Source organism: Scyliorhinus canicula, chromosome 13, assembly GCF_902713615.1.
Source record: "Scyliorhinus canicula chromosome 13, sScyCan1.1, whole genome shotgun sequence".
In the NCBI taxonomy this organism is placed as follows: Eukaryota; Metazoa; Chordata; class Chondrichthyes; order Carcharhiniformes; family Scyliorhinidae; genus Scyliorhinus; species Scyliorhinus canicula.
The window spans coordinates 130,350,684-130,364,019 of record NC_052158.1 but is presented as its reverse complement, the minus strand read 5'-3'; the positions used below and the strand labels follow the sequence as shown (position 1 = coordinate 130,364,019).

The 13,336-nt window shown below is 46.7% G+C and overlaps 1 protein-coding gene across 9 annotated transcripts in view; it reads right to left on the bottom strand.

The window, feature by feature from the left end:
- The window catches only part of LOC119975498 (SPHK1 interactor, AKAP domain containing), a 545,083-nt gene that overhangs the window by 93,513 nt on the left and 438,234 nt on the right, over window positions 1-13,336 (bottom strand). For 8 of the 9 annotated variants that reach the window (XM_038815238.1, XM_038815239.1, XM_038815243.1 and 5 more), the window contains one exon: window positions 10,649-10,759. In XM_038815238.1, coding sequence (XP_038671166.1) covers window positions 10,649-10,759 — 111 coding nt within the window. Of the gene's footprint in view, window positions 1-10,648; window positions 10,765-13,336 lie in introns of those variants that run through there. The other variant, XM_038815245.1, reaches the window with a different exon arrangement.

The following is a 13,336-nucleotide window of genomic DNA, read 5'->3' as shown; positions in this document are numbered from 1 at the left end:
GAAATGGGTACCTGCTGTGATCCTGGAAAATACAGGTCCAATGTCATACAGCATACAGACAGATGATGAAAGAGTTTGGCGACACCATGCTGATCAGCTACTTGCTTCATGAAGTGGATTTACCGAAACATCTCAAGAGCTTCTTCCCTTGAAAAATCTAGAAAATGATCTTTCGGTCCAGAGACCAGACACAGTGACAAGTTCAAATTTTGTTTCTGTGGACTGGTCAATACTTATAGAGACAGACACTGGAGTAACTTCCCAGGAATTACCACCTACTGAAGGGAATGAGGACAATTCCAAAGTCTCGAGTAGCCTGGTTCCAGAACGCCAAATTCAACCCAAGCGGAATAGAACATAGAACAGTACAGCACAGAACAGGCCCTTCGGCCCTCGATGTTGTGCCGAACAATGATCACCCTACTTAAACCCACGTAACCCGTATACCCATAACCCAACAATCCCCCCATTAACCTTACACTACGGGCAATTTAGCATGGCCAATCCACCTAACCCGCACATCTTTGGACTGTGGGAGGAAACCGGAGCACCCGGAGGAAACCCACGCACACAAGGGGAGGACGTGCAGACTCCACACAGACAGTGACCCAGCCGGGAATCGAACCTGGGACCCTGGAGCTGTGAAGCATTGATGCTAACCACCATGCTACCGTGAGGCCCCCAAATAGACAACCACCTAGAGAGACTGTCTTCTTGATTTGTATATATGAATAGAGATAATGCACAAGGTTCATAGAACATACAGTGCAGAAGGAGGCCATTCAGCCCATCGAGTCTGCACCAACCCACTTAAGCCCTCATTTCCACTCTATCCCCGTAACCCAATAATCCCTCCTAACCTTTTTTGGTCACTAAGGGCAATTTATCATGGGCAATCCACCTAACCTGCACGTCTTTGGACTGTGGGAGGAAACCGGAGCACCCGGAGGAAACCCACGCAGACACAGGGAGAACATGCAAGCTCTAGGCAGACAGTGATCCAACAGGGAATCGAACCTGGGATCCTGACGCTGTGAAGCTACAGTGCTATCCACTTGTGCTACTGTGCTGCCCATTAGATTTATTCCAGAGATGAGGGGTTTGTTTTATGAAGAGAGATTGAGCAATTTAAGCCTAAACTCTCTAGAGTTTAGAAGAATGAGGAGAGATCAAATTGAGGTATACAAGATGATAAACGGTATGGGTAAAGTAGACATTGAGCAGATGCTTCCTCTTTTGGGGCATTCTAGAATGAGAGGTCATAGTCTCAGGATATGAGGAGAAACTAATTCTCCCAAAGGGTTGCGAATCTGTGGAATTCGCTACCCCAGAATGCGGTGGATGTTCGGACAGTGAGTAAATTTAAGGAGGAGTTAGACAGATTTTTGATTAGTAATGGGTTGAAGGGTTATGGAGAACGGGCAAGACAGTGGAGTTAAAGCCAGGATGTGATCAGCCATGATCGTATTGAACCTTTGAGCAGACTCCTGCCCTAGTTCTAAGAGAGAACTATTCTGTCTAATTCCACCTTCCAGCTCTTGGTCTGTAGATTTGGAATTGAGATGAGGAGGAATTACTTCTCGCAGAGGGTGATGAATTTGTGGAACTCGCTGCCCCATAGTGCGGTGGAATCTGAGTCATTAAATGTTTTCATAAACGAGATAGATATATTTTTGTTAACAAATCAGGCTAAAGGGATATGGGAAATATGTGGGGAGGTGGAATTGAGACCAGGAAGAGATCAGCCATGATCTGATTGAATGGCAGAACAGGCTCGAAGGGCTGAATTGCCTACTTCTGCTCCTAATTCCTATGTTCCTATGAAAAGAGACATGTTGCAAACACACGGCAGGCCAGTTAGCATCTGTGGAGAAAAGTAGGCGCTAAGTGGCAGCAAAGTTTTTTTCTAATGTGTTGCGAAACTGTTTGAAGTTCAAAAGAATGAAGAAGTGAATGTATAAATACCGTTAGGTGCTACATTTCATAGCATTCTTTATTCACTCGCCCCATGTTTCTCTTTCATGGTACAACGAGTGGAACAGTGGACAGAAAGTAAAAGTAGCAAAATCACATATATAGGTGTCACCTCACCTCATAGAGGTGACGCTTCCTGGAAATTGGATGTTTTGTCAGCATAAACATTTTGAAACAACAGAAACAGACACGTTTAGAGATTAGCATTTGCGATAAAATGCACAAGTGCGTAAAGTGTTTATATGACAATCCTCTGCCCACTATATCTGTAGGGTCATTAACCCAGTTAAAATAAACTGGTTAATGCCTGCATTAAAACAGGGCCAAAAAAATTGTCATTAGAACATGCTGAACATTCATCCACAAATATCAGAAACACTAATCTAGCCTGTAGCCACTCCCTCCTGCATGAGGAATCCATGAATAAAAATGTACCAAAGCCTTAAACAGACATATGCTATTCTATAAATATGGAGCGCCTGGTAGGCTAAACTCCCCTCTACCAATTCACAACTTGAAAGAAAAACTCTACACCTACAATAATTCATCTTCAGTGTCAGAAGGATTGAGTGTCATAAAATTAAATTTATTGTTTTATATGTGTCGGTACTAGCCTAAATATCTGCAGTGACTTCAATTCAAATCCTTTGTGCCAATACAGTAACTTTGTGGCATTTAACATGTGTCACTGGTAAGGCTGGCTCCTTGTGGCTAACAATGCAGAAGCACTACTCAAATAGCAACATTTGGTGTTGGCATTTAACTGCGCATTTGTCCTTTCCTGAAGCTGTTGTAACATTTACAGGTAAATAACCTTGAACCAAATCTGGCCGAGAGTGTATTACTTTAAACCAGGTTCAAAGTAAAAGCTCTAAAATTTGAATATCAGGCACAATTGGTATTCGGATAATTATTGGGTTACCAATGATGTTATTCAAGTATCTCTGCACAAATATCTTGATTAAGAAATACAATTGACTTCTAACTAAATGATTATTGTGCCCTTCAATAATAGTTGCTTGTGTGCTAAATTGCTGAAATGTCCAAGCAATTCTTAAACAGCATTAACCAGTAAACAGAATAATATTGCTGAATAAATATTAAAAATAATTTTTGGCATTACGAGCTATTTACGCGACCTTCACACATTGAAAATATAATCTTGACTTGAGGGTTGCAATTTAATCTTCTCACGGCACAATTTTCAAGCAACCCACACACTTGGTGCTGAATGTAAAAAAAATCATCTGTAAACAATGGATTCCAAATAGTAAATGTGCTTACAAATTGTAGAACTATATTTTTGAGTGGGCGCGATTTAACAGAAACATTTCTAAGTGTCATTTTGGGAGCAATTGGCAGGGTGTTTCTCGATGGCCGCGTCGGCGAGATTGGGGCCTGTATTTATTGGCACTTAGTGCCAGAAATGAGCCCCCTCACTTCTCACTATTATTGGCTGTCTCGCCGTCTGATTCATCAGACTCGCGCCTCAGCACCTCACTGCTAACAAGGGGAAGCTGCTTTTCAGTGCTCCCTCACCACAGCAAGTTACCACCTCGCTCCGGGCATCAGTTCTGCTAGCCACCCCTCAAATTCCCACCGTCACCCCCCCACGCCCCCCACCCCCAAAATCATTGGCTGACACTTCACATGCTCGCCACATCCGATCTTCGTGCTTGTTTCTCAGAACGCACTGGCACCCACCAGCAGAACCCCAAGAAGAAAGAACAGAGAAAATTACAGCATAAACAGGCCCTTCAGCCCTCCAAGCCTGCACCGAACATGCTGCCCGTCTGAACAAAAAAACCCTTACCCTTCCGGGGAATTGTTCCCTCCTAGAACATAGAACAAAGAACATACAGTGCAAAAGGAGGCCATTCGGCCCATCGAGTCTGCACCAACCCACTTAAGCCCTCACATCCACCCTATCCCCGTAACCCAATAACATCTCCTACCCTTTTTGGTCACTAAGGGCAATTTAACATGGCCAAACCACCTAACTCGCACGTATTTGGACTGTGGGAGGAAACCGGAGCACCTGGGGGAAACCCACGCAGACGCGGGGAGAACGTGCAGACTCCGCACAGACAGTGACCCAGCGAGGAATTGAACCTGGGACCCTGGCGCTGTGAAGCCACAGTGCTATCCACTTGTGCTACCATCCTCGCCCCCTACCACCCAAGAGACCATCTTGGAGGAGAGTTGCGAGGAGACCACCATCAAGGCTTCACAGCTATTACCCCCAACTTCCACCAGAGCAGAGACACACATCTCGGTGGGCGACATTCGTGGACAAGCTTCTGGGGCACAATCTGGTGAGCACCACACAGTTACTGATGCACATCAGGTGGAGGCAGGAACATCCAAGGGAGTCAGCAGTCGGAGGTCTGCTGGATCCTAGGAGTCAGCTGAATCCCAGTCAGATGCCGAGCCTCTGGACCAGGTTATCCCAGAGCTAATTCAGATGAGAGAACACAGCCGTGAGATTCAGGAGGGGATGCCAGCGACATTCCAGCGAGTGCATAGCCAATTGGAGAGTCCCGTAAAAAATATGGGCGCATGAGATTATGTCGACAAGGCATGGTACCGAGGCCAACACTGCTAGGGTGGTGACCGCAGTGGAAAACCTGGAGCATGATGTCAACACCTTGAGTGGTGGTGTCCAAGGCATGGCTCAGTCTGGGATGACCATAGGTGAGGGCCTCGACATCATGTCCCAGTTGCTAGGGGACATGTCCCAGATGCAGGTAGACATTGCTGAGGCACCTCCGAGCATGGCCCAGCCACTGAGGGCCAATGGCTGTGGGTATCAACATCATGGTGCTGAAAATGGGGAGCCACCAGGACTGGCAGAGCAACTTGACGCAGAGGCCTCTGGAGCTCACTCTAGCTACCCCTCTGTTTCATGGGAACCCTCAGGGCCCTATATGCACTGTCAGGGAGGAGGAAGTGCCGGAGCCAATCCAGGGCATACAACCAAGGAGATGACGGCAGTCTCTTGTTCTTCCGTATACCCCCTTCCTGACACTGGCGCACCTCAAGGGCAGTTCGCAGAACAGGATGGCACGGTACACCAGTGACACCAGGACGTCAGCTGGGCCCTCTGGTTCCAGGCCCTCCAGAGGATATCTGCCAAGGGCATCAAAGGCCACAGGGCATGGAAAGCAGCAAGCTGTCTTCACTTCTGATGGGCATTCAGGGGACACACCTAGATGTAGCAATAGACTACGAAAGATCAAGAAGGGAGAGGATCACTAAGTGGGCACTGAGATGGGGGGGGGGGGGTGGAGGGGCACTGTCTGTAGCTATGGGGGAATGGAAATGTCAAATGTTCACAATTAAAACATGTTACGCCTGATACATTGAAGCCTCTGTCATGTTAATCTTCACAGCGGGCCTGAAATGCAATGCAATAATCATCATCTAACACATGGCATGTGTACCCACAAGAAGTCAGTTGAGAATGTTTTGTTATTAAACGGTCAACAGTAACAAAGATTTGAAAATCAACTACGTAACATTCTACATATCTCAAAAAACACTATAGCCTTCAACTGTGAAGTAGAGGCTGCCCACAGTCAAGGGAAGTTAAAGTGACCTTCAGCATAGAACCAAAAGCAGGGCTTAGTCCTGGAAGTGTTTGTTAGGACAGACTGGCTTTGGCTGTGGTTTCCTCTGTTATGGGTGTAACACAATATTTAAAGATGGCTTGATGATCTCACAGACAAAAAGCCCCTCACAACACCCTCGGTCCCCACCCACCCTCCCAAGTACTGGGGCGGCAGATCCTGTGCCCTTGAGCTGCATGTCAAAAAATGGAAAAGGCTACTCACCTCCCCCATTCCCCTCAGCAGCCATTGCTCCAGGTTCACATTTTCAAAAAGGTGTACCAGGCGACGATTTCAAGAAGGAATTAGATATAGCTATTGGGGCTAAAGGGATCAAGGGATATGGGACAAGGGCGGATCAGGGTATTGAACTTGGTAATCAGCCATGATCATAATGAATGGTGGAGCAGGCTCGAAGAGCCGAATGGCCTCCTTCTGCTTCTATTTTCTATGTATATATCATGAGGACTGTTTCAGAATGAATTTAACAGAGCATCTAATCCAACTGAATGTTTAATGACAAGAAAAAAACCCAGCAGAGGTAGGGGTGAGATGTTTATTGCTGCCCCACACCTCCTCATACCAGTATCAGGAGATGATGGGGCCGGGGAGATGACCTTACCAGCCAGTTATCTCCTCTGCCTCTAGTCCGATTATTGGATAAGAATCATTGCGTCACTGTCTACAATAGAGGCACAGAATAATGACAGATCAGTTGTTGGCTTGGTTCACTTGAGGAAGAGGGGAAGGTTTATGTTGAAACATTACCACAAGAATTTATGCAAAATAGATTTGGCTTTTTTTGCATTGCCAGGGAATATTAATGACAGAGCTAAAATATTCTATAATCATTTTAACTAAATTAGACGCTAGATGCTGAACATTCCTCAACATGTTCACCAGATCAAATAAGACAGTTTCTCTAATTATGTCAACTTGTGTGTTAAAAGAAAGTCAGTGAAATTAATTTATACACAGCCTGGAGTTAGTAGTATTTGTATGTCATAGTTGAACCAGTTATTTTAGGGGAGCAATTAACTCATTTAAAACAAGTGGATTATGGTTTCTATTAAAATGGGAATATAATGTGAATCTGAGGAACATCTTTCACAATTAAATTCAGGTGATAATTACTTTATGGCTGTTACAACCTGCAAGTATCTTGTTGGATGGGAACAATTAACTTCCCCATGAACCTTGCAGAATACAAGCTCCCCATTAAGGGTGCGTGGATCTCGAAACAAAAGTGGCTCAATTGGTTAAGGTGAAATTTTACTCGTTGTAGGATTCCTAGCCTTTGACCTGCTCTGGGAACCACCATATTAAAATATGAATATGGCTAGTCCAGTTCAGTTTTTGATCAATGGTAACCCGCAGGATGTTGATAGTGGGAGATTCAGCGATGGTAATGCCATTAAATGTCAAGGAGCAATCCTCTCTTGTAGGAGATGGTCATTGCCTGACACTTGTGTGGCACGAATGTTACTTGCAACTTGTCAGCCCAAGCCTGGATATTGTCCAGGTCTTTCTGCATTTCAACATGACAGCATTTGAACATAACAGCTTAATTATCTGAGGAGTCGCGAATGGTGCTGACACTGTGCAGTCATCGATAAACCTCTCCACTTTGACCTTATGACTGGCATTACCAGTCCTTAAGCCCCACCCTTGTCTGATCCATGGTCACAATGCCCTCAACCATGTTGTACTGAGATTGTGACATGTCCCTCAGCGAATGAGACATATCCTTCACTAGCTCTGACATGTTCCTTGCTGCCTCGGTCATGTGCCTCTGTGACTTGTCAAGGTCAGTCAGCGCCCGGCCAATGCACTCGATGCGCCCAAGCCATGACCTTTTGTGAATGGACCAAGCTCTGGAGTGCCTGCAGCAATGTTCATTGGCACCTGAGACATGTCTGCCTGTGACTGGACTGTCCTGTCCTGTGCCTCAGCCATGGACAGCCCAGTGTGCCCCAAGCCTTTGACGTCCTGACACATGGTCCTGACGCCTTGCCCCAGGTGTTCCACTATGGCAGCCACCATTTCAGAGTTGGCCTTGGTACCACATATTGTTGGCACCATCTCCTGTGCCAGAAGACCGCAGGCTCCTCCAACTGTACTGACAGGTGCTGGGTAGCTGCTGCCCCACTTATGTAGATTCTGGCTGTTCATCTGCATCAGTGATGGGATCATACTTTCCTTAAACGTGACACCTGTTGGATGACAGCTGTTCCCTGGGATCGGACAGCCCTCCAACCGTCCGCTCCCTGGGGATCTCTGCCTCCACCTGATGAGCTGCAGCATGTGTGTGCTGCTCACCAGAGGTTGACCCAGGAGCCTGATCACTATCATTACCCACCGAGGTGATAATCTCTGTGATGGTGGATGGTGCTGGTGAAAGCAATGTCGAAATGTCGGTGTCTTCCCTGAAGACATACTCCAGGGTGTGCTGGGGATGTGGCTAGGGGGCAGTGACCCCAGACGGCCCAGCCTCGTGTGATGGTGAATCTGAAAATCAAGGCATGGGATGAGATCTTGAGAACATAGGGACAGATGGGGACATCCGTGTCGCTTTGGACTCTCATTTGTTTGGTGCGTGACCTCTGTCGCAGCCACTTCCCTCTCCTCAACATCCCCTGTGAGTTGCATGGCCCTCTCTTCCAAGGGGGTCTGGATCTGAGTATCTGCAAACTCCCCTCCTGTCTTCTGGTGACTGTGCCTGTTATGGGCCGCCGTATCCTTGGAGACACAGAAAGGACACGGTGAGATACTGGGAGGCGAGTTCTACATTGGATGTGTTCTTGCTTCCTGAGCTCCTGTGAATGTTTGTACTGTTTGAGATTCTTTTTCCATTCTTCCTGTTCTATGAAATGCTTCAAGCACAGCTCATGTCAAGCTGCTGAACCTGATTTCCTATTTCACTATTCTTACCTCCACCTAAACTTTTACCTCTTCGTCCCAAAGCACACTAGTTGAAGACATTGAAAAATGAAAGTATAAAGCTGATGCAAAAGACTAGCACCATAAAGGAACTTACCTTAATGACCATGTCAGATGGATGAGCAAAGCACATACAATGATTCCATTCGACTAACAGGAAATCGCCCTGTGTCATGTTTACATGCATTTCAATTGATTTGAGTATTCAAATTAAGCATTCACACATTTTGTCAGTGTTGCAGTAATAATGTGGGATCCAGAAAATGAGATTAACTACAAAATTTTCTTTCACTCACAGAGGTGGATGGTTTGCCACCTGTAGTGTGATTATGTCCCAGTGAGATACCTCTTTGGCGGTTCTCCAACAATTAATTTTCTTTATCAAATGAGGATAGATGAGCTTTCTCAGTCTTCCTTGAGAGCTTAATTATTTGTGTTCAGGAATCACTTTTATTGCTCTTCTCTGAACATTTTCCACTGCCACAATTGGACAGAACAGCATAAATTATCTGCTCGATGGCAATATGTTGTTGTACAAATGGGGGGTGGATTTCCTGTATTCACTGATGTGATTATGATTAGTTACAATTTCATGACACCAAGTGTACAGAGGAGTCCTTCAGCATGCTTTGGCTGGATTCTCCGCACCCCGATGACGAATTCGCGGCCGCCGCTGGGGTGGAGAGTCCAGTTTGATGCCGAAATCGGGCCCGGCGCCGGTTTGCCGATTCTCCGGGCACCGAAAAGCGGTGTCACCGGAGAGTATGCCGCACAGTCGGCAGCCATTGGCAGAGGCCCGCTCCGACATTCTCCGTCCCCAACCGGCCGAGTTCCCGACAACGTGGAACTAACCTGCTATTGCCAGTTGGGATACTCGCATAGCGGCTGCGGACTCAGTCCGCGGCCACCCTGGTCAGGGGCGGGCCAATTGGAGGCCAGGGAATCAATTATAGGCGGCCGGGGAATGATTGTACGGGGTTTGAGGGTCGGGCGCGCGGCTGATCATAGAATCATAGAATTTACAGTGCAGAAGGAGGCCATTCGGCCCATCGAATCTGCACCAGCTCCTGGAAAGAGCACCCTACCCAAGGTTAACACCTCCACCCTATCATCATAACCCAATAACCCCACCCACCACTAAGAGCAATTTTGGACACTAAGGGCAATTTATCATGGCCAATCCACCCAACCTGCACATCTTTGGACTGTGGGAGGAAACCGGAGCACCCGGAGGAAACCCACGCACACACGGGGAGATGTGCAGACTCCACACAGACAGTGACCCAAGCCGGAATCGAACCTGGGACCCTGGAGCTGTGAAGCGATTGTGCTATCCACAATGCTACCGTGCTGCTACCAAATCGGGAGGTCTCTTTCTAGGGTCTGGCTCCGTGGTCCGAGTCCGCCATGGAGAACGCGCGGCCGTTGGAGGCTGCCGCCGTGCGCATCCATGGCCTCCGACCCGGAAGTGCGGGGGGGGGCCCGTATCTGCAGTGAAAGCTGCGAGATTTACTCCGGGTCCCTGCTAGCCCCCTGCAGGGCTAGGAATTCGTGTCCCTTTTTTCCAGGATTTTCAGGAGTAAAACTCCACAATTTAGATGCTGGCGTGGGGACATAGTCCCAATAATGGGGAGTCCAGCCCACGATCTTTCAATAGATATCAAAATAAAGGTTACGGCAAAATCTTTAATCGACTAAAAAGTTGAATTTCTATAGGGCTCTCAAGATCATCTGTCATCACCTCTGCAGAAAACCCAGACGTGGTATGAACGCCATTAATGGTTACTTTACAGCAACACTTGCTTTGTTTCACATGACACAAGTTCAGATTTTGACTTCCTTGTGCATCTCTCTCCTCCAATTGGAATGATGCATAAACCATGCAAAACAACCAAATGATAGAGCATTAAATGACAGAGTAAAATTTTCAGAAACAAATTTGAATTCACATTAACCTTTTCAGTATAATTACTGCTAGGAGTCACTTTACAGCAACTATCTAATCACGGGATCTCCCATCTGGTCAATATTTGTTATGAATATGTTATGAATTTGTTACCTTCTGGTATCTTCGATTAAACAGTGGACAGGTATAAATTATTCTTTTAAGTTTTCATCACACATACCGTGGGGCAGCTGTTTCCTGCCTTATCTTCCAGGAATCCGACCTGGCAAAGTTTCTTCTCGTTCCGTAACCAATACTCTGCAGAGTCCAACAAACTATTACTGCACAAGACCTGTTGAAAGAGAAAATCTATTTATCTTTGTTTCAATCTACGTATTTGTTTCACCATCAGTAAGTGCGATCTTTTAATGTACATTCATCACCTGTCGAGGTTGCTGTCATAAATATGCTTTTTATTTCAATCATAGGAAAAGGGGCAAGAACATTTTAAACGTGGAACTGTTGTTGAGTTGCAGGCATTAGTCGCCAGTTGGGCCTATGGCATACTGTCAACAACCGATTTGGCTCATCGAAAAACACAAGTATTAGGAGCAGGAATCACTTCTTTTCATTCATGTATCAGGCACTCCGTACCAGAGTTTGCAGTCTCTCCACTTTAAATAATACTTTTCTATTTTTCCTGTCAAAAGTGGTCAAGTTCACATTTTCCCCACATTATACGCTATCTGACAAATATTTGCCCCCTCACTTAACGTATCTAACCCCATCTGTAGACTCTATGTCCTCTTGATTATTTGCTTTCCTGGAGATATTTGTGTCATCAGCAAATTTTGCAACCATGCATTTGATACAGTCATTCAAGTCTTTGAAACAGATTGTAAATAGTTGAGAACCCAGCACTGATCCGCGTGGCACTCTGCTAGTAAGAACCTGCCAACCCCAAAAGGACCCATTTAACCTGCCTTCTGCTTCCTGTTGGCAAACCTATCCTCTATCCATGCTAAAATGTTCCCCCATACACCATGAGCTCTTATTTTGTGTAGTAACCTGTGATTCTGCACCTTATGCCTTTTGGAAATCCAGATAGACCACATCCAGAGGTTCTCCTTTATCCACCCTCCCTATTACTTATTCAAAGGACTCTGATAAATTTGTCAAATCCTGTTTCCCTTTCAGAAAACCATGTTGACTGTGCCTGATTATATTATGATTTTTATGTTCTGCCCTTACCTTCTTAATAATCGACTCTGGCATATTTCCCATGACAGAAAGCAGGAACCTGCTGGAATTCAGATGTACATTCATGATTTTCCAATCCACTGGGATGGAAATTTTGGTGGAGGGAATTCGAGATATTGGGGGCAATTTTACTATTTGATCTGCTGGGATGGAAGGAGTCCAACAGCAGGAAACGTCAAAATCAGGATTTCTCTGCAGGCATGGCATGTTAATAAGTTCACAACGTGGGTAGAATCTGACCATATTTTTTCAATATTCAGGCTCTGATTGAAAACCAGCGTGTAACTCTCCAGCTGCACAGACCTGTTTTCACTCCAGATCTTCAGCCTCTCTGAGTAAATAAATGAGTGGGTGTACGTCACGCTGTCAATCTGGTGGGGAGGAGCCTGATGAAGTTAGCAAGGCTGGCTCCACAGAGATTGGGATGCCATCCTTAAAGGGCACACCGATCAGCACACCAACTGAGTGGCCCCCAGCTACCCCCCCAATGTAAACGATAGGTCTCCTCCCCCCCTCCCCCCCCCAACCCACAAGCATCAGGGCTCTGCCTCCGCCCAATATTGGGGCAACCCCCCTATCTTTGCAGTAATCAGGTGAGCCCCTCTCACTCCCCAGCACCCTTGCAGCTATTGTGTGACTGCCCCCACTCCCCACCAGTACAGTCTTGAGGGCATTCTCCTCCCCTTACAAACATCAACCCTCCCCAACACACACAAGGTGAACTCTCCCATGGGGCTCCCAGAGGGCCCACACATGGCACTACCCCGACACAGGGTGGCACTGCCGGTTTGGCACTGTGTCCACCTGGCTATGCCAACATGGCAGTGTCAGGGCACTACACAGGCATGTTCCTCTACCCCAGCGGCGATATTTATCTTTGTGCCCCTGGGAGGATCCTCTTCACTAAATCTCATTTTTAAAAACCTACATAAAAGATCACCGACATGTTTCCCTGTTTCTCCAGAAGTCAGAGGCTTAACAGTCGGGGGCAAATATGGTGGGGGGGATTGGAAGGGTGAGGTGGTGTGTCTGATTGTCGGGGAATGGCACAGTCCTCACCACCCTGTAGTCAACCGGTTTCCAAAGGCTAGAGAAACCCATCCTCCCACAGCCAAATTTAAAAGATTCCATCCAAATGAGGCACACAGTCTCATTATAATATTTACATTGCCAAGTTATCTTCTAGTTGGGCATCCTCGAATATTTCCTGTCCACCGCCACTATCTCGCTCACTAGACGGCCATGTTCCTCCCTCCTTTCCTTATTCTGGGCGGGAGTGTTCGCGCCAGGACAGTGGGGGAGGAGGTGGACCCGGACCCTTTGGCGGTGATATTTGGGGTATCAGAGAAGCCGGAGCTCATGGAGAGGAGGAAGGCCGATGTCTTGGCTTTCGTCTCTGATTGCACGGCGACGGATTTTGCTGGAGTGGCGGTCGACATCGCCACCGGGGGTAGCAGCATGGTTGGGTGACCTGTACGACTTCCCGTTAGAGAAGATAAAGTATGAGTTAAGGGGCTCAGCAGGGGAGTTTGAGAAAAGGTGGAGGATGTTTGTGACCGTGTTTGAGGAGCTGTTTGTCGCAAGGGGTTGGGGGGGGGGGGGGGTGAAAAAGGAGGAAAATCTGTACAAACTGTATAGTTGATTGTTGGGAAGAATGTTTCCCGAGGTG